The 21,854-nt window shown below is 35.1% G+C and overlaps 1 protein-coding gene across 7 annotated transcripts in view; it reads right to left on the bottom strand.

Moving 5' to 3' along the window:
- Nucleotides 1-21,854, bottom strand: part of CEP170 (centrosomal protein 170) — a 105,303-nt gene that overhangs the window by 7,058 nt on the left and 76,391 nt on the right. For 4 of the 7 annotated variants that reach the window (XM_074579985.1, XM_074579982.1, XM_074579986.1 and 1 more), the window contains 5 exons: nt 18,905-20,734; nt 12,557-12,791; nt 7,575-7,752; nt 5,989-6,156; nt 5,617-5,705 (listed from right to left, as the gene is read on the bottom strand). In XM_074579985.1, coding sequence (XP_074436086.1) covers nt 5,617-5,705; nt 5,989-6,156; nt 7,575-7,752; nt 12,557-12,791; nt 18,905-20,734 — 2,500 coding nt within the window. The remainder of the gene's footprint in view (nt 1-5,616; nt 5,706-5,988; nt 6,157-7,574; nt 7,753-12,556; nt 12,792-18,904; nt 20,735-21,854) is intronic. The other 3 variants (XM_074579981.1, XM_074579984.1, XM_074579983.1) reach the window with 2 other exon arrangements.

Genomic DNA, 21,854 nt, shown 5'->3' with positions numbered 1-21,854 from the left:
ATGATTTAGTAATGTTAAGTATCACTTGTATTACACACTTAAAGAAGTCACTTCTCTTACGTGTACAGAAGTGACTTCCAAAGCATACTGAGATTCCCCTTTTTTTATACTTTGCTTCCCTTTTTGCTTCTTTTCCTTATGATAAATATTTTTTGTTTTCATTGGCATATCTTGAACACTGTTTAAACTGTCTACATTTGCACAATTAATTTCAGAGTTAAAAGTATAAAAATAGCTGCAGTAAAGCTGCTAAGCAAACAAACCAATTTAAAATCATGACTGAAAAGTAGTACATTTTGAAGAAGTAATTAGTGCAGGTAGGTGTCTGAGGAAATAACTTTTAAGGTGGAAATTCACGATACCTTGAATATCATAAATACCTTCAAATTAATAAGAATTTGAAAGAAAGCTGGGAGACTTAGTACTGCATTTCTGTTAATCTTTCTTCAGTTACTTAGACCGTATGGAAAATCTCACTCTCTATTATTATCCTGTGTCAAGAAAGTCTAGTTTTTCAAAACATGTACCCTGTCCTATTTTATTAGTACATAGATATGCGTAGACAGCCCAACCAGAAGATCCTTTAACTCTTCTGTCTTTGAGATCTTCCCTCGCTGCTGCTTCAGAACCTGATTTTTGTCAGATGCTTCACTGAGAGGAAGTGCTACTCTCATGACACAATGTCATGGGATCAAGGCAAATCACTGCTTTTGCAAATGACTTTAGTGTATTAACGTACAAAGCATAGGAACAGTAAACATTAATACATACATCTTTTGGGGGAAGGAAAATATAAATTAAAAGAGATAAAAACTACAGTGAAGAAAGCATGTAACACTTCATGTCCTCAAGTACTGCCATCATCTTATTCAGCACCAGAGATCTGACAAGATTGCTTTTATGTTCTGGAAGAGAATGCAAAAGCTTGCAAAGCAATACAACTGAAAATCTGGATACCAGAAAGTACAATTAAAATGGAAAATTTAGGACTTCCTGACACTGATGAGTTAGAATAAATAAATAAAATGCAGAGCCAATTAAATCCTTTATAGGATCTTACACTAAAAACCAGGCATCTTCTGGAAATACTTGGATTCAGTATACAGAGAATCTTATGCAGCTAAACTTTCTGTACTTTAATAGCATCTAGATCACTCTGGAAATCAGCAGGAACATGGAAAATAAAGTTTTATTTAATACTAAACAGCACTAGTAGGAAAAATATAGAAGTTATTGTGACACTCCTTGTTTTTTTTTCATTTGCCATCTTGCTCATGTTATGTTAAAATACTTCTATCTTTATGTATGTGATTAGTGCCTTTGCTTTTGTATCTGGTGTTTTCAGTCTTACTCTCCTTTAGAGATAATGTTCTTCTCTTTTACAATTTGAAAGCTTTCCATTTCAGAGGTCATTTTATTAAAAAAAAAAAAAAAAAGAGGAAAAAAGTGAAAGCAGTAGTTTAAAAATGTTATTATTTCCACTATAAAGCAGACAAGACAATTTGTTTTTAATATAATTTTAGGAAGCGTATTTCCTTTTGTCATGGTTTGGGCCGGACTTGCCACTGAACCTCAAACCAGGATACCTTTTTTTCCAATACTTCATTTAGTACATTTTAACCTCTTGGAGTGGTCTTTGTCTCTGTCTCCTTTGCTCTTCCTTCTTCTAATCGTACCCTTTATATTAAAAGAGCATATTTATAAATGCCTGCCACCTTCTGCTCTTGCCTTTCCCTACTTTGTGGGGCAAATCTGCCTAAACTTTCATATTTGGTTGTGCTCAGTTCCCATTTTTCTTCCATTGCACTTAACAGGATGCACAGCAAACCATAGAGACTGACAAGTAGTACCTGCACTGACCTGAATGCTTTGCCTAGATTTTGCCTGACTGAAGAGGTACCTGCCTGCTACAAAGCAAGCCAATAACACTGCAAAACACTGATAAAACCACGTAGGTCTTCTCACTGCAAAACCTACTTACCCCCATAATCTCTGAAAATTCTTGCAAACTCATTAAAACATATAAAAGGCAGAAAAGCAAACAAACTGCGTATTTGCTTCCTGAGAAGCCACCACAACAATTTGTTAGCAAAGAATGGATTATAGGATACATGGCAAGAATGCTGCAGAATTTTTAAATATGATGTGGTTTTGTGTACACCAGCAAATAAGAACCTAACTGATTATACAAAGTAATGAATAAAAATAAGTTATAAAAAAGTAACTTAGCAATACCCAAGCTATGACCTTATCCAGAAGACAATTACAAATATATAGAGGATTTGGTGAAAGGAAAGAACCAGGCACCTGAACTGGTTCAACCTGAACACCATGCTAGGACTCGGGGAAAAAAAACCAAACAGTTTGGCCAGCACTGGGAGAAGTTAGCCAAAGAATACAGTGTCAAAAACTTCTCTCAATCCTATTTCTTGATATAAGGTAGGAATGATGATAGAACTCAGTGAAACTCAGAACATTATCTATAAATTAGAAAACAGAAATGGCCGCTCTAATGAAGTGGGGAAGAAACTAGTCAGGCAAAAAGATATATATTTCCTTTTATCCTCATATTAGTTTATTTTCATGATTGATTTCAGCTCATTTTAATTTCTGATAGGTCTGCTTGTCAAGAATGACTGAAAATACTTATGTTCTTAATACTTCAGCCAAAGTAAAATGGGTCTTTTTGTAAAGCTAGCTATTGCAACTAAAATAAAAGAGAAAGAAGAGTGTTCGCTTGCACAGGAAGCACATCTTCCTCCATTTGGACCCAGACAGGAAGGATGCAATTTGTTAATATGTATGATGCAACTTGTAAGGACTGTAATTGCTCTATACTGTCTGTGCTCTCAGGAGAGAGGTTTACATGGGTAAACAAGAAAATTTGAGAGAGGACTTTTAAAACACAGTCAGGCTTACTGGCTTACTCTTACTGGTGCCTCTAAATTTCTCCTCTCCTTTCAACTTCAAATACTTTGAAAAAATACACAATTGCTTGACAAATTCTGACTGATTCTCATTGTATTCGTTCTGGGCAGAAATTTTAACTAGCTTAACTCCAGTAGAAGGAATAGAAGCACACCAGTTGGTTGAAGTCATGGACATCAAAACAAAGCTAAGGTAAAATCTGTAATATGTCTTAGCTGCCTTATACGCTCTCTAACAGCAATTCTAAAACTATTGTTGCTTTTCTGATTCAAAATACTAATGACATTATAAAGAACATCATATTATTCAAATCCATTCTGAGAAGCAGGAAGTTTTGATCACAGCTCTGGGGAATATGCTAAATAATTGCTTATTAAAGTTTCTCCACTGTATTTTTATAGAAATATGCAATGCCACTCTCTTTAAATGTACATAAAATGCTTATAGGTAAGCTTACATTTATAATATTATACACAAACACATGATTATTACATTCCTTAAAATCTTGCTGACTTTACCTTTTAAGCTCAGAAAATTAATCAGAAAAGTGTAAGACTCGATTTTATAGTTATCTGCTTTTCTCAGAATATATCTGCATAAATAATTTGTTTTAACTCACTGTAGTGAATTCAAGTTTAGGTTAAGTAAACTACAGCTGTGCTAGCAACTTATTTACAGATCAGAAACAGCCAACCATCAAGAAAAATCAGCATGACAAAAAAAAGTAGAGCATCTACTACTGCACCTGAAGAATTTAAGACACATATCATCCTAGACGCCTACCACAAATAAGTAGGTCAATAAGCAAGATTCTTGTTCCAATGATGCAGCTTCAAAAAGAAAAAAAAAATATATATAGGTAAGCAGAGTTCCTTATGGATGTCACTGTATTTTCCCAGAGAATTATGCACAAAAACCCCCTTAATGTTTAATATTTTGTTTCTATTTATGAATTTCAAAAGCATTTTAAAATTACTTTCGAAGAATGGTCACGCTTAGTTACCTCTTTGCATGTTTTTGCTCATTTTTTTAACATCAGCTATTAAAGTAAATGATAGCGTGCACTCAGAGGTTGATTAAACCTGAACAAGTTGTGAACTTTTGCATCATTTGTAACAAATTCTGCATAATGAAGTTGAACTCTTCTAATTTGGCACAGCTTTTGAGAGTAACTGTATTGTACACCTGCATTTCACTAACTCATTTGTATCTGAAATTTACATAGCAAAAGACATTTATGTCTTTTTTTAAGGATATTAAAATAAATAGTATGATACATAGAAGAATGTATCTGGGGAAACCAAAGAGGGAAAGGCAGAAAATGGCGTAATTTGCAATATTATAATCCCACAGCCCCAAAGTGGTGAGTTGGAAAAAGAGAACTAAGATGAACATCAGTCCAGGAATTTGTTTGAAAATAGTGGAAATAAGGTACTCACAAATATTACCCGTAATTACCAGTAAAAACAACACACAAAAAACCTTATAACAGAAATTAAAAGAATGGGCTGCAGGCTTTTAAAGATTTGATTCTTCACTCAGTGATACTAGAAAGAGCAGGACTAAAAATGGCAGATAACCAACAGTTTTTACCAATTTAGAGAGATTTTTTTTTTCTTCTTGATTTCTATCGTCAAGTCTTTTTTGGTACTCCCACGAGACTCTAACCTTCAGATATGTTAGTATTTTGCTGCTTTTACTAGTTACATCATCCTATGCTGAAATAAATTTGTGATTTGGTGACTGATCTGTAACCCATCTAAGATTTCAATATTTAACACTTCTAGACAAACAGATCAATTACAATATTTTCTCACATTCAGAAAATTATATATGAAGTTCATCCAAATGACTTTCTTTCTTTTAATGTACTCCATTTTTAAATTATTAACTGCACAAAGACATGAAGAAGGACATGTGAATTATACAATCCTGAACTTCGTATTTAGAATTTTCATTTATCCTTGTCAACCAAAGCAGTCATCAAATGGTTGTACACTCACTCATTCAAGTTAAATGGAGCTGTTGGTAGAGCAATATGTTATAATTTTTGGCATGTCTATACTTACTGTTAATATGACATTTTATTATGCAGGAATCTAACTATCTAGGCAGGAATTTTCAATTAAAAATAACAGATGGTTACATCTGTCATTTTAGATTTAGAGCTCAATAGCAACCACATTGTCTCCAGAGCAAATTCTTTTTCAGAAGGATTTACTGAAACAGCTCTCCTTTGTACCATTTGTTTTTCTTCCTGAAACCAGTGATCCCTACAATAACTTGGCAAACGTACAGGGCTCAGTTTACAGTTCAGCAACATTTTAACCTTATCTTTTAACGAAGGGAGTTTTACAAGACTTGCATAGAGGTCATGTAGATTTTGCACAGCCTTTGCATGTGTTGGAACAGCTCCTCTGCTGGAAGTATGATGGATATTGTTCTGTGCATGTGAACTTTGCTGATATTTATCTTCATGTAATGTGAAATACACACAAGCAATAATGGAAAAATTATTAATCACAATTCTTCCTGAATGCTAAAAAGGCCATAAGTAACATCACTTTTTTAAAACACAAGTTGCTACTAAATACGTTTCCTCTATCTGTGTTATACAAATCTCTTCTACTAGTAGGAATGGTGATGAAAGCAGAACATTTTCAGTAATAATAATTTTTAAAAACCCACCTGATTTTGCCAGCTGTTTTGTCTATGGATTGTCTTATCTTGCGAGAAAACTGGAAGACTGAGGACAACAGCAAACTGTCCCCCATAACCTGCAATTAGTTTTTAATAAAGAAGGATATTATTAGTTTAATGAGAATTACATACAAACAATTCAAATTTTAACTTTAAAGAAATCATACTTATGTTCTAATTGGTATCATACACAATCATATTTGAATATTTTGCAAATTAAATAATACACCATTTTTTTCCCCAGTATTAACGCCACCTGCTACAGGTAGGAAAGAAAGAATAGCGTCTAATTAAGTGGGTAGACAACTGTAACAGCTTATGATAGACACATTACTAGAGAGAATCCTGTTGTGTACTCACTTCATCTCTGCTCCAAGTCCTTCTTCGGGTAATTGTTGGGGGATCGAGGGCATCTGTTAGCTGAGGTCTAGCATCATTAGGCCGACCATTCCCCTCTGGTGGTTTGGCATGCACTAGTGGAGGGATTTTTCTAAAATTGAGACTTTCATCAAATACTCGGTCAACCAACTGGGGGGTAAAAGAAAAATGCAGTTTATGAAACCTACTGCATACATGCAAGATCAGATTAATATTTTTTTTCCTTCTGAAACAGTTTACAAGAATCCTATCAAATAAAAATCATTCTCCTGTCTCGAAGAGTATAAAATGATGCATCTCTTATGTAACAATACCTTGTATAAATGAAAGCATTTTTTCCAAATACCAGACATACATGGCAAAATTAGACTACGTACAGAAATTTTGATTATGGGCAGGTAACATGATAGTTATGTATAAACTGGTATTGAATAATTTATTCACTTGATTAATGGAATATATCTGTGGAATTAAGCACGTTACTATCAAATTTAGGTTTTTTTCCAGATTAGTCATAGTGTTACAGAAACATCTGTACCTACTTAAAGGAGATACTGCCACCTGCAGTAGTACGTACATACTGTACAATATTTTTTTAAGAAGGAAAATAATTATCTAGTAATATAAAAATCAGAGCGATATAACTGGATCTGAGAAAATGAGCACTTTATTACTTTAAAATTTAGCCATAAGTCCATGAGAATTAAAAACAAAATTTATGTGAGTGCAGTTACAGTTTTTCTGAGTACACAACTCACAGATTTCTTATCACTGTTTATATCTTTTTTTCCACAGAAAAAGACAATATTATACTAAACACACTAAACTAATGTATTAACCAAACTTAATGCACACAAAAATGAATAAATACATTTTGAAAGGAATACTATGAAGAAAAAAAATGCAGTAAACATTTACAACATATTAGGGTGAATTGTAATATGGTAGAAAGTGATGACTCAGATTAACATGTTTACCAGCATTAGACCTGTGATGGTTACTAGAACAAGTTAGTCAATATTTTCACAGAACAGCACACCAGAGATAGTAAAAGAAAATAAGAATTATTAGAAGCACAAGGCAAACTTATTTCAAGGCAGTTTTTACAATGTTATTAAGAAAGAAAATCTAAAGTAATTGTTAACCGATAGTACCTAAGTATTTCAGTGTTCAGAATGCGAAACTTTATGAACTTTATGAAGAGAGGGACTTTTTTGTTTTTAATAGCTATGGAAAGTATTAAATGTATACATTTACATATATTTGTGCATACACACTAATATCTTTAAATGCACTTAGATACTATCCAACGGTATCTAAGGCTACATACAAGTAAGAAACAAATAACTATCTTGTCCTATGTTTCGTGGAAAAAAAGAGACAGACAGATAGTCTGCATTCTTTTGACAAGCTGCATTCGTAGAATAATTTCTGGGTTGTTTTGTCGAAACGTAAAGGAACTTTAAATCAAAAAACAATGTAGAGATCATGCATACGGGTTGAGTGGAAATAACTAAAAAGGGCTATGCAAAATGCTTAAAGCAAAAGAAATAAAGAAAAGGAAGAACCTTATGCATTTCTCCATGAAGATCTCCTACCTCTTCTCTAGTGTCTATGGCAGAGCCAGGGGTGGTGGCAGCAGTGCTTACTGTGGTACTGGGGGCAGTGCCTGATGAAGTCACTGAATCTATCTCTCCTGCTACATCGTTGATTTCCCGTGCGATGAGAGCCAGATCTTGACTGATCCTAGTAACAAAGAGAGTGTTACATTCTCCCCTACAAATACTTCTGGATCAGTAGAGCCCCACCTGCAGCCTTTGAACTTCTTAGTTCCTGATAACTGTGCTATGAAAATGTGTATGCCCTTCTAAACTGAAAGTTTACTTGTAGTACCATAAAAGCAAATTTTTAACTGAAGCTTTGAATAACTTGCCTTTCTAGACGAATAAGGTAGAAGGCAATCTCAAAAGACACAGCATCCTTGTATCTTTCTAGGATTCCCAGGCACAGATGTGTGCAACATGCAGTAAACGCAACACACGGGATGCACTGGAAATATGCTGAAAATACTGGACAGATGACCTGCATACATACAGTAAATCTGAAATGTCCAGAACACATTTAAGTTATACCTCAGTTTACCTACTTGCAAAGAACTTCTTCAGGACCTCTGATTATGTGGCAGCCCTGCAGCTTGCTCAGATGAAGCTGCTTATGTGTCTGAAATTCCAAACCAGTATCCTAAATTCTCGAATTTAATCAAGACAAGCTTTCTTGCTGGAAAAACAGAATATGCCTGCAAAAACCTGGACATGATGGCACTACATAAATACATGTGAATTCTCAGCTGAAGATTCCTTTTCCTTTCTTCTGATCTGTCGCATTAACAAACAGCCCTGCTGTCCATTCTGCTCGGCACAGGAAGGAAACTTGCCTAGTTCTGCTTGTGCTACTCCGCTCCAGGACACCCCAAAAGAAGGAGGGAAAAAAACCTGATGCAAAGGAAAAGCTAAAAGCCCCCTACTAACTACAGCACCCTGAAGCTCCAGCTTAGATCAAGCAGTTCAGAAGAGCTAGAATTCAGAGCAGCCCACTAAGTGATCCCCTTTCATACTTCTGTCTGAAAGGAGTGAAGGCATAGAAGTCAACAGTGCTAATTCTGCACCACCAAGGACTCTGTGAACAGCAGCACCTGCCACTTAAGGGGAAGGAGTTGCACAGCCATGTGACAGTGATGCACACCATGCTGGCCAGTGCGTGTTAAAGGTGAGCTTCTTTCTGCTCTTTGTTTTCACTTTGTCTTCAAGTCAAGAAGAATGGACACCATTGACCTAGAGATAGTTTAAGACCGAGTGAGCAGAATTTAAGAAAGGCAAACACAATTAGAGACATTTCCAGTCAAATTCCAACACCGGATTTTGTGGCTAATCATCAGCAACCCACAATAAAGTGCAACCTTGTGTAGCACAGATACACATATACTTGGGATAAAGCTGTAGAAGAATAAGCAGCTATCACCCATGACCACTCAAGACAGTATTTCCGAACTCAAACTATCAAAGACTGGAACATTAAAGCAGAAACAAAGTCAATTAATCATTTTAATAAATTGAAATATGGTATGTGCCTACTACTACATTAGTTACTTAATTACTACATCTTTTGGGTCAATTTTAATTTGTATTTCGTGTTCTCATACATACATTACATTAGAACTCCAAGGTTTGAGCTAATATTCTGAGTAGTAGAGATACTAGAGCACCTACTTCCTTTTTTCCACACAACCAGCTCGCTTTTTTCTTCAACAGAAAAGTTGCTAATAATCACATATGAATTTCTGGGACAAATTTTGGTATTTAATGAATAGTTGTGAAAAAAACAGATCCCAGGAAATTTCAATTATCAGTAAATCCTCCAGAAGACAAATGTCATTAAACACCATAATGAAAAGTAGTATCAATCAGCTGGGACTTAACTCTCCACAGAAATCAACAATGTGTCAACATGCTACAGCCACTTCAATTGAGTTCTTACCAAGCAATCGTGTAAAATGTCAGATGTCTACATTAAAAAGAATTCAAATGAATCCTGAAAATATCATAATAAATAACTCTAACATGAATGGCACGCAACTTGTTAGACAATCATCAGAGTCAAACACTAGTCAAGTGAAAAAAATAAATCTGGAATTAGTTTCAATGTTACAGTAAGCTACAGTCAGTACTCAATAATGTTTCTGTAGAAACAATATAGATAGAGCACTAAACAAAAAGCATCATGAAAAAGAAAATTAGAAACCAGCTGAGAGCTGAGCCTGACTCTTCATAAATGAAGATTTCAAGTCATTCTACATTAACATTTAGAAACAGGAAGTATTGCTTAAATATAAGGAGTATGTTGTGCATAATCAAGGACAACAGACTTAGGCTTTAGGTACACACTATTTATACTGTGGCAACTGTAGGTTGCCTTGCAGGTTTCTACTGCTTTCTGCATCAGACTTAGCAATCATACAAGGCAAATCAATTCAGGGAGGCAAAACTAAACTTAGCTTCAAATTCCCTAAACCCCGCCAACTGGCTTCAGGAAATGTTGCTATTAGATTTGCTCAGTGAGCAAACTCCCACAGCTGCATAGCTACATTAAGGGACAGACACAGTTTCCAACACAAGGGAAAAGGTGAGAACACAGGGCTTGGGATAGGGAGAGCATGACCATCTTTTTCAAAACCCTGGAACTCTAGTTCTTATTTACCTGTAGTGAAAGAATACCCACAGTATCAGGATAAAACACAACGAAATAGGAATACTTCTAAGATATCTGTAATAGTTCTGAGCTGCTGGATTACTGAAAACATTTTTATGCTTAGTATACCATGTCACACTTCCTACACTGAGTCAGTTTATTGTCTAATGATACTTTAAAATCCTTAAATAAAATATATATGAAGCTTCTTTTATTCTGAGGGTGTATATTCTCCTCGTGCCAAAGTGGTTTTAGTTCAAATTTAGTAATTCCATTAGTTTTTTTAAACACCTCTTTTAAATTTTCAGTTTTATTAACAACTGTAAATTGTAGAGTCTGTGAAAACTGCAAACTGGGTCAATCTTGGAAGACCAGTTAAAAGACAATATGATGGTAACATGGATGCAATGAGAAGTTGTCATACAGTCTCTATGCTACTTTGAGCTGCACATTTACTTTATGAAATAATTACCTTTACACCTGCCTAATCTAGTCAGGTATTCAATAAAAAAAAAAAATTAAATCAACCAATTTTAATGAGATAATATACCTATCTTTTCCTGTTTTACAAAACTCTAAACAGAGTTGAAGGGACTCTGATCATAGAAGCTGGGCTGAGAAGGAAAAAACCCAGGGTAGACTATGGTTAGGAAGGTAAAGGGAGCAGAGATAAAAATTATCTTATAAAGGACAGAAGTTAAACTTAAAGCCAGGGGAACAACAGTGTGAATCAGTACAAAGAGATACTGATGCACAGAAAGGATCAACTAGTGACCTAGAGCCGGGCGTCTGGTAACCAAGGAAACTGGTGTCGGAAGCAGTGACAATACATGACAGTAGTCTAGCAGTTCTCAACTGCTAACTGCTAGCTTTCTTAACCTTATATATGCTCATTTAATGCAGTTTGTGTGAAATTTCTATACACAGTCACAAGTTTGGCAATACCGATTTGAGCCTCTCACCACTTTCATTAGAAACAAAGAAGCTGAAAAAGGTAGGTTAAGTACATAGCCTTCAAAGCAAATTTAAGACCAGTATATAAATGAAGAAAATGGTAAGAAGCCCAAGGGAAGTAAGAAACCTGCAAACCTAACCACCGCATAAGTTTGGACTGAATCATCAATTACTTCCAGTGGCAATCTCTTCTAGATCAGCAAAGTTTCACTGAAGTAGAGGTTCAGCAGCATTTTTTATGCAGATGAAGCAATACGCTATGGCTATCTTCAATTGTTTTCCACATACACACACATTCCTCCCTATATCCATCTCTATACTTCAGATTCTTGGAAAGAAATGTTCTAGGAAGATGCCTTTGAAGATGTTTCTTTCATGATTTATGAGGATGCTATCAGACTCCCTTAAATATTTTCCCTTTGCACAGACCACACTAGAAAAACAAATGTTGAAAAATATGACCAATAAGAGGGAAAAAAAATTAATCACACTAAGCAAAACACAGTGCTTCACAGCTGCAAGACCACAGTGTTAATATTAATTTTAAAAGTGCAACACTTTTTTGTTTCGGCTTCCAAATTAAGTTCTGTGAAAAGGTTCAGAACCTGGAACACCGGCATCTAAGTTTTAAATAACATTTATATGTTTACACAGTTTTATTTATTTGGTGCAAGGTACCTGAAGTTTTCACTGCCTGGGTATTACATGATATGCAATAATTGGTTACCAGGATGTAGAACTGACTACCTTTTCCTTGATTCACTTGAAGCAGTGCTATTAGCAATAATGGAGGAATTGCCATACTAATCTCAGGGACTCGCAACAAAAAGAAATTACTTTTTGATGAATACATATGATTTAAATCAGAAAATACCTAACATGAAATAATGTCTAGATAAACAAAAAACTGAGAACATGGTCTCTCTCATTGCCAGAATCACTTGTTCTCACTCTGTCACCTATGCATTTATCTGAAATTTTACCTTGATATGTATGTAAAGATCAGACAGACTTCAGCCTCAGGAAATATACCATTAGCAACTAATAGTTCTACACAAAGTACCTCTGCAAGTCCTACTAAAGCGTCCAGAAGTTAATATTCTGGGATCTGGCTGTCATAAATCAGAAATTATTACAATTTTCCATTAGAAAGAGAGGTGCTGGCAACATGAGTGTTCTATCTGCCAGTATGTCATAAGAAGAATTTTAAATTACCCATCCAGTTTGTGAATGAAAATGTTAAGTAGAGTGATACAGAAAACCCATTAGTTCTCTTTCTCCTACATAGGTACCTGTATAACTGTTTGGGTACAAATGTTTGTTATTTTACAGGCACTCCTTTAAAACCAACCTTGCTATTTCTTCTCGGTGAGCAGTCCAGTCACGAATGTAGTCTTCCTGTTCCTTTATTCTGTGTTTGAATGTATTGCTACTTTGAGCTGCTGTCCCAGTGCTCTGCAGTCGCGTGGTTTTCAGGGCTGGAGAGGTACGTAGACGGGTATGTTTAGGGGAATTACGGTTTGATCCGAATTCATCTTCTGAGGTGGAAGCATAATCTGTAGGAAAGCGCCTCCATCTTGCACTTACTAAATTAGTTTAATTATTAAAAGAGAATTATTATTGCATCTTTAATAAGAAAAAAACAATATTATTTCAGTAACGTCACAAAAATAAACAACTATTCATTATCAATCCCCAGATACCTCACAAAAGGTTTATTTACTACATCTTAAAAAGAAAGCTACAAAATTTGTGTTAAATAATAAATATTAATAAAAACATAAAATGGATGCTCTTTGTATAATGATGAGTGAAATAACATGTAAAAGCCAGTAACTCAAGCAAACTGTGTTACAAAACAAGGGCCCAATTCATTAACATTTAAGTATATAGTCAGATTGCACTTTTTCTGCAGATTTTTTCCCAAGTTTAGTTCAAGATTTACGTGATACACGAAAAAAATGAAGAGACATGAAGGAAGGATGGAGCTGGCACCAAGCCTGGAATGCATGCTTACATAAGGAAAGCGTAAGAATCCTAGATGATGCATTATGTACAGTACAGAAAAAATATTTTAAAATTAATATTGTGTTACAAAAATCAGCAGCACATCTACAAAAACTGCAGGCCTCAGACCAAAAAGCATATATTTTCACATGTAGCACATAAAGGATATACAGCTATGTTGCTGAAGACAGCCTGGAGTATTAGAGAGCTGAAACTAAATAGGAGGCTCTCATCCCCCTATGAATTCCTACAGTCTAGAAAATGCCTTCCAGATATGCTGTCCTGAAATATTCCCAGCAGGAAGAGATATCACGAAGTCTAAAGGAATGTTCATCATGACAACCTGCTAAATTCTTGCAGGGGATTTAGTCCCCCAAACTTACTGACATTCATGAGGCTCTATAATTACTGTAGAAATTTTTAAGAAGTGTGTGATCACCTCTTGATAATTTAAAAAAAATAGATTCAAGTAATGTATATTGTTTTATTACAAAAAAAATGCAAGAAGTAAGAATGATTTCTCCTGAAACATTTTGAAAAATTGCAAGTGAAGTAGACATCAATATGAATATAAACAACAAATAATGAAAATAATTTTTAGGTGAGAAAAGATTTTGTAATGCTCTCAAAGGTTACAGTATGTAGAATATGACATTGGTGTATAAGCTTACATCCCTTCCCTCATATAAATAATGCATCTTTAATCACTGAAAACAAAAATATGCTTGTGTAATTTTTTTCAGGTTCAATGTGGGCTTCACATCATGTCCAGTTCTACTAGTTTTTTTAATATTCTAACTTTACTGAAAAAAATAAAAATGTCTCTCCAGTCACTTACTGTTCTCTTTTTAGAGGTTTCAAACATGTTTTAATCTTAGGGAAGTAGAATATAAGCAGAAAAAGCACATTTCCCCACCAACAGCATGCAAGCAATGTGTGACCAAAGTCCAAAGAGCTTTATGAGTTGGGCCCGTATTTTATTATCAATTTTTGTTTAAATTCTTTGTCCCAGTTCAAATTATATACCTCAAAATAAATACAAATTTTATCTTAAAATCTCTCAAGTGCAGCAACTCAGCACTGTACAATGAGCATATGTAGTCATATTTTTAAAACTAAAAATTGAATGAGAAGTGAAGTATCAGAAACAGATTTGATTTCTAGTACTCTACCACTGTAAGTTTCAACATCAGGATCTGGGTCTGGGAGAAGCTTGGATTTCTCTGTGTACAAAATAGTGTTTTATCATGTTAATTCGTATTTAAACATTCAGATTAGAAGCATTTGCTTAAATAAAATATATTGATGATATTAGTCTTAGGTCCTCTTTTCCACCCACACTTTTCAGGAAAAGATTCTTAAATTATACATTCAATCATAAGTTATGAATTTTGTAAGGCGTAAATGTTTCAGAGATACTAACTGAAATTACATCAATAACAATTGTCTACACAGTACCATATTTTTTAAGACAATTAAATTTTAAGGCCTTAGAATGTTGTTTATTTATATATTATCAATGAATTTCTCATTAATATGGGGAAAAAGTTATGTAGGTTTAACATTAAAAATCTCAAAGTTCTATGATTCACGACAAGCAATATCCAAGCATGTTTCCCATTAAGCTAGCTATACATTTGCACATGTATGATTTTAATACTGCTCATAAATAACGCGGCCCCAAAATGTCATTGTAGTTTACGTATATTTCTGAAAGCTATTATGCAATTAGTTATCTTAGATACCAAAGACTGTGAATATCAGCACCGATAACTAAAAAATCCTCCAAAAACCTGGCTAAAATAATCAGCAGACAAACCTAATTTTGTGACTACTCTGTGAGAAGTACAATGTGTTGACAGCACCTTAAGCTGGCAAGCTTAATGACTGGACACACCATAATCTCACTTTTAACACTTTTAAGATCTGAGGACAGACTTTATTAAGCATATCCCTTATAAAATACTCCTCTCTTATTGATGCATTGCCTTCTCGAGGTTCATCAGTTTCAAAGATTCTGAAATTTGGTGCTCAGTAGTGCAGTAATGCTAAGGAGCAGTTAATAAGGATTACTTTCTCTCTATGCTCAAACTTTGATCAACCTACCTGCTAGTTATTTGCAATGACAGCTAGGTCAGCAAACCAGCCAAACACAACTAGTTGCTCAAGGTCTCTCTGTTCTGACTCAATGCTTAATTTTACAGCTACAGCTTAGCACTTTTTGACTAGGTCTGATCTGGTTGCTTGTTTTCCCAATACATAGCTCATTCTGTAATATCATCGATTTTCCTCCGCAATTGTGAAAAACCATCTTTGGTCTTCTCTGTTTTTATTGATCACACTCTACTGTTAAATGGTTCAGTGCCTTGATTAAATCTTTCGTTGCTTGTGCTATAAAATTACTAATTCTGTTTCGCAGGTCTTCACAGTGTTGTCAGTTATCAAGCCTCCTACCACAGAAACATCCTGGTAACTACTTTAATGCTGGTAATTCTCATCCAACATGTTCCATTTATCTGCCTACCCTTTCATTTAAAAGTAAGCAATACTTAACTGTATCAAGGCTTAAAAAAGATCCTTGAAATTATGGACTCGCTGACAGCTCTGACAATTTTAATGCTATTACGCTGCAATTCATTCACATGAAATACAAGGCAATAAAAAAATCCAATGACTGCAGCTTTTTTTGCCCCCCTTTTACAGGCATGTATGTTCGAACATTCAAAAACATTTGGGAAATGCAGAAATAATTTCCTCTTTGGTAGACTGGATTTAAGAAGCAAGATTCTGTTGCCAATGTTTAGTGATGTACAATGTGGTAATATTAGCTGAACTCTGATGAGAAGACCAATGGAACATTTTTAACACTTCAGCAGCAACCAGTCTTCTGGTAAAAGAAAAAAACAAACCAAAAAACCCAAACCCTATATTGGTAATGGTTATTCATTTTCCAGTCTTTCTAGGTCCAGAGATAGAAGAAAATACATCACTGTTATCCCTTGATTAAATGTGCCCAAAGTAAACCACATTCAAACAGTTAAGGCACTTTTGTCAGGCGCTTCATTAATAATTTCCAAAAGTGCTAGAATCAAGTTAATTTTTGACTGTTCTAGAATTTTTTGAATTTTGCATTTTTCACATTTTGAATTTTGACTTTTCTAGAAACAAAATTAAATTCAGGAATTATATGCTTTGCATTTAAAAGCTTCTGCTACATTACATTTGTATATATTGCATACAAGTAACATTCTAGTCAAAGACGTTTTAAATATGTATATCTAAGGATAGAATAATAAATAATATTATTAATAACCTGAAGCGTTGGTTAGTTATTAGCATCATTTTATAAGATGCTAATGGAAAAATGGGGATGTACTGGAGTAGTGGCTTATATATAACAGGGGCGGGGGACGGGACGGGGAGAGATACTCCTATATATACTAGACAACATCACTTTTAAAGCAATTCACACTTTCCTAAAGGATACTCTAAATAGTCCAGTAAAAAAATTATACATTTAAGCTTACAGATACAGACAAAATCCAGAACTCCAAACCGTAAACAGTAGTAATAATATCCTTTACTTACATTGTAACAAGACTTGACTGATTTATTAAGCCATGATTTTGTTCTGAAAGTATCTGACTGATTTAGATACAGTCAGATACTCCCAATTTCCAATTTTTCCCTTTGCATTGAAACAGGTTTCTCCCTGATTTTGATATATAAACTGATAAAGCTTTTCAGGAAAGAAGCAATTTCTACTGTAGATTTTTTTAACAACGGTCTTTTTAAAATACCTAGCTTATTATGTGGGGGTAGCTCATGGGAAGGTGGCATCTTTTCTCTCTTGAAAACATAGTATGAAATGAACATTAAACAAAGATGGCCGTACTAGACTAGTAGACTCACAAGAGAAAGATACACCCACTCCCCTGAACAGAAGCAGCAAACCACTACAATGCAGCAACCTGAGAAAACTTTAGGAAGCATGCAATAGTTCACATGGACACAAAATCCATATACAGGTTTGTGAAAAACACAAGACTTGAAGTGACAAATAACATCTGGAGTTTATCTTTTCAAAAATTAGCAATATCACAACGTGAACTAGTGTTAATTATTACAGTAAACATATAGAAGCAGTCTTAACTGACGCTCTTCCCTGACCTAATGTTGCCACCTTTCAGGCTGTACACATAAACTTAAAACTTTGATTAAAAATGAAAACATGCTACTTTTACAATGATATCTTACAAGGAAAGACTAGAGTTTTTCTCTGAAGTTTCACCTTTTTTTTTAATCTTTGTAGTCACCTGTCATAATATTAAACAGATTCAACTTTATAGTTCAGTTAACAGCCCATTTGTGTCTCTCCAGAATTTTCTATTCAGCTAATAAATGACACAGCCAAAAGATACCTCTGTGGGGAATAAGCACTGCTAAGAAAGCTAAGAAGGTACATTTATGATATACAAGCAACAAAAGGGCAGTAGGACTGTGGGAAATGTAAGTATCACAGAAGTTTGTATCAACTGAATGGGAAGCAGTAAAAGAGAATATATAATCCCAGTAGCAACACACAGCACTGGAAGCTTTTTTTTTTTCTCTCAGATTGGATTGGCTTCAAATAAGGTCAATCTGGTAGTATGACAATTCCAAAAGCAAGAGGACATCAATTTCAGATGTTCATTACACATGAAAGTTGACGTACTTAGAATTACTACATTTTACTTTGGTTGATTTAATATTGCTGTTGGAAAAAAACTAGCAGCCTTTCACACTGCTTGCACTTAAAGTGTTACAACAACTTCTAAGAGAACAGTATGTTAAAATTTTGATTTTACCTTCCATACATAAGATAATACTATAGCAAAGGAAATACCACACAATAGAAGATTAACATGATTTCAAAATCATGATGAAATCATGAATCGTCATGATTTGTAACAAAGAACAGAAACTTCTCCACGGCCAGGCAAATATTTTAATATAAATTACTTAACTTTATGATATTTAGCTAGGTAGTGTTTGTGTTTAATTTTTACATTTGTTACTTCATTGTTATTATTCTTACCAAACAGATCTCACTTCTGTAGATCATAGAATAGTTTGGGTTGGAAGGGACCTTTATAGGTCATCTAGTCCAACCCCCCTGCAACGAGCAGGGATGTTTTCAACTAGATCAGATTGGTCAGAGCCCTTTCCCGTTTTGTAAACTAATCTTAAATTATAAATACAATTATCCTACAGATGCTAAGGGAACACTTGCTGTTCAGTATATTTACAGGCCTACCTTACAAACAAATATTATATCTTCTATGTAGTAAAAAGTGCTGCTGACTTTCTGAACTTCTACTACTATGACCTGAGCAAAAAAATCTCTGTTTTTTTAACTAATGCAAATCAGTGCTGCCACATCTGAATGTCTCAATGCAATTCTTTGTTACTGGTTTCCAGTTAAAAAAAATACATTCAAACAGTTAAAGCTTTAAAATTTCTCATCTTTGTGATTTTAAGTGAGAAACATCCAAAAGCCCTGCCAAGGAACCCTCTTCCTCCAAAGAGAAAGACTGCATCAACTAAAACTCAACAAATGTTTTGTAAGAACTGTTCCTTAAAAAAAAAAAACAACTCCAAATATGCAAAACATCTAGTATTGTATAAGACTAGTTCAAATAATCTCACATACCTGAGGGAGAATTATGAGCTGAAGCCAAAGATTTGGATTTTGAATCGGAAAGTCGGGAAATGCTATTGGCTCGAGTTCTAGCAGAAACTTTACTACTATCTCCTGCTGATGTTAACCTTGCACCACTTCTGATAATAGCTTCTGGGGTACGAGATGAGGCAGTGCTTCTAGTTATTGTTGCTTCAGAATCACTACGTGCTGATAAAGAGCCAAGTCGAGTTCTGCGAGGTTGAGCAAGTAAGTCTATTCTGGAAATATTTCTCCTCCCTGATGGAGGTTTTGACGTAGAACTTGTAGTGGACACTTCAGAAGCCACTGAAGCCTTATCAGCATCAGCAAGCTCGCTATCCGAGGCTTCACCAAGACGTGCTCTGCGCAAGAGAGAAGTCCTTGTAGGACGAGGTCTTGGAAGAGTGGTAGATTTACTAGATTGCCCAAGTGCAACAGGAGAGGTTTTTGATTTAGATGACTTTCCTTCCATTTTGGAATGTAAAAGTTCATCTGCTGAGGCAAAAGGAACTCTTCCATGTGATTTGCCAGAGTAGGTTTCCTGGTCAGATGATAAGATATCAGAAATGGCAGAATGAGGTACGCTAGATGTTTGGTCATCATCTGTCAAATCCACTGATGGCTGTCTCATTCTTCCACTGGATTGCACAGTTTTGCGAGCTTCAGCTCTAGACCCACCATCTGAAGATCGACTTTTAGTTTTCTTTTCCATCTTTTCTCTGGCACTTGTCACAGAAGATTTTAAAACATCCTTTGAAGGGGAACCAGAGGAACATCTATCTTTATATAAGGTTGTAAAGCTCTTCCGCTTCTGTGTGGATTTTCTTTCAGTGTCACCTGTAACGAGGCTGATTGTGCTAGCTGTATCTACATCTGATTCTGGTGATATGGAATTATCTCTGTTATAGCTAGGAGTCTCAGGACCTTCATCAGTTTTATTTTCTTCACGCAATTTAGCTTCAAGGAAAGCCATTACAGCTTCTGTGTCTTTTAAAATGAGTGTTGTATCTAGACTGGAATCAGTGTCCATTGAATCACTTCTGTCACGTATCCTGTTTCCAGATGCTAAAGGGGCGGCAGATCCACTATGCTTATTAATGTGAGGAATAAGTTCTATAGGTATATTAGTGCTAGGCTTATCTATAGTAAAGCTACCTTGCCTTACTAATGGTTTTGAAGATTCCTTTTTTTCTCCTCCAGATGCTTTGGGACTTTGTCCTTTAATGGTTTCCTCATTTTTTCTTCTTTTTCCCTCACTCTGTGCCAACTTCATTTCTGCTTTATCTGTAACATATGCAGGAGCTTTGTCTTGAGTATCTGAAGTTTTGGGTGACATAGCAATCTCTTCCCTACCTGTCTCAACATGATTTGCAGCAGGTTTTGCAGAGGATAGTTTTGTGGGTGTCCAGTGTCCTTGTTCCTTTCTTTCTTGTTGTTGAATTTTTGCTAAAGCTTGTTTCACCACAGAAGTTTCTCTGCCAGTTTCAACTCTCTCTTTACTAGAAGAGCTAGGGAAAGAAAAACCTTTGTCTCCAGTAGCTTTGGGCGAAAGACCATTCATCGTTCTGCTTGACTTAGCTATACTTCTGCTGTCAGCATCTGAGGCACGAGCTGGAGTTTCTTTCTCCTGAAGTTCAGTGTCTTGCTTTTCACCTATTTCTGATCTCTGATGAGATGTAGTTTTTGCTTTTGAGCTTTCATTCACTTTCTCCTCTTTGGGAAGCTGTGGAAGCGTCCTCCTCTTTCGTTCACCTTGGCTGGTCATAGAAGCAGCTGAACCAGTGCTTCTAACAGAAATACCAGACTCACTGATGTCTGTGTCTAAAAATGAAAAAGAAGAAGATAGCTGAGAAGTCATTCAATAGCAAGGTAAATAGAAACATTAAATTCTTAAGACGGTGTGAGACTAATAAAACCACATAAAAGCGAATTGAAAAAAGTCATTAGTCCATCCCTCTGTTCTATGGCAGGATCGATTATACTTAGACAAATATACATTTAAAAACATTTAACTAGTTCTTAAAAATCTCAGTTGATGGAGATTTGACTATCCCTAGAAGCTATTTGGGTTGATAACTTTTAAAATAATTTTCTTATTCTTTGGCGAAAGCCCAACTCATGTTAATTTAGACCATTACTGCCTGTCCTATTCTCATTAGGCATCATTTCCTCTTTATAGGAAAAGAATGGAAACACTCCTCTTATTACAGAGTGGAAACTCTGTTAGTGAATTACATTAACTACCTCCAAACTATAATAAGTTGTACATAACTAGCTATATTACTTCATTATTTCATTTCACTGTTGCAATATATTTTGTAATAAAACACGAACAAAATCGTGTGCTAACATAATTTTAGAACAGGTTTCTCTAGACTGGATATTACATATATCAAAACAATATTTCTGTATTACTAGAAGTAGAATGTTAGTGTTGTACAAAAGAACATTTCATTCGACGCAATCCAAAGTGCTGATGCTGAGCACATATCTATCAAAACAATGTCTAAAAGGTTGCAATGGAATTACTGCAATGAACCATTTCTGGTTTATCACAGAGACGTGACCAGGACAGAAAAAGCCATCTTCCAAAAGTGTACTTCCTAGAATTAGCAAATTGCAGGAAAAGGGAAGGAGTCATTTCAGAAGCAAAGACAGAACAACCTTTCCTCCTGCTCTGCTACAAACAGGCAGAATTTCTTCCAAACAGGAATCATTTTGGCTGTGATTAAACGATCCCCTGTTTGTGTGACATCTTGGGCTAATTATTACCTTGTTGACACTCTGTGACTGTATTCTGGGAAAGGGAACACTTCACGAACATTTGTATCATTCTTGCAGAGGGACTATGGTATTTTTTCCTGCTTCATTGTAATTTCAGTATGTATGTTGCCTAATATGGGCTAGGATGACTCTCGTATACAAAGGAAAGTTTTCATAG

This window comes from Larus michahellis, chromosome 3 (genome assembly GCF_964199755.1).
Source record: "Larus michahellis chromosome 3, bLarMic1.1, whole genome shotgun sequence".
In the NCBI taxonomy this organism is placed as follows: domain Eukaryota; kingdom Metazoa; phylum Chordata; class Aves; order Charadriiformes; family Laridae; genus Larus; species Larus michahellis.
This window is presented reverse-complemented; position numbering and strand designations above follow the sequence as displayed.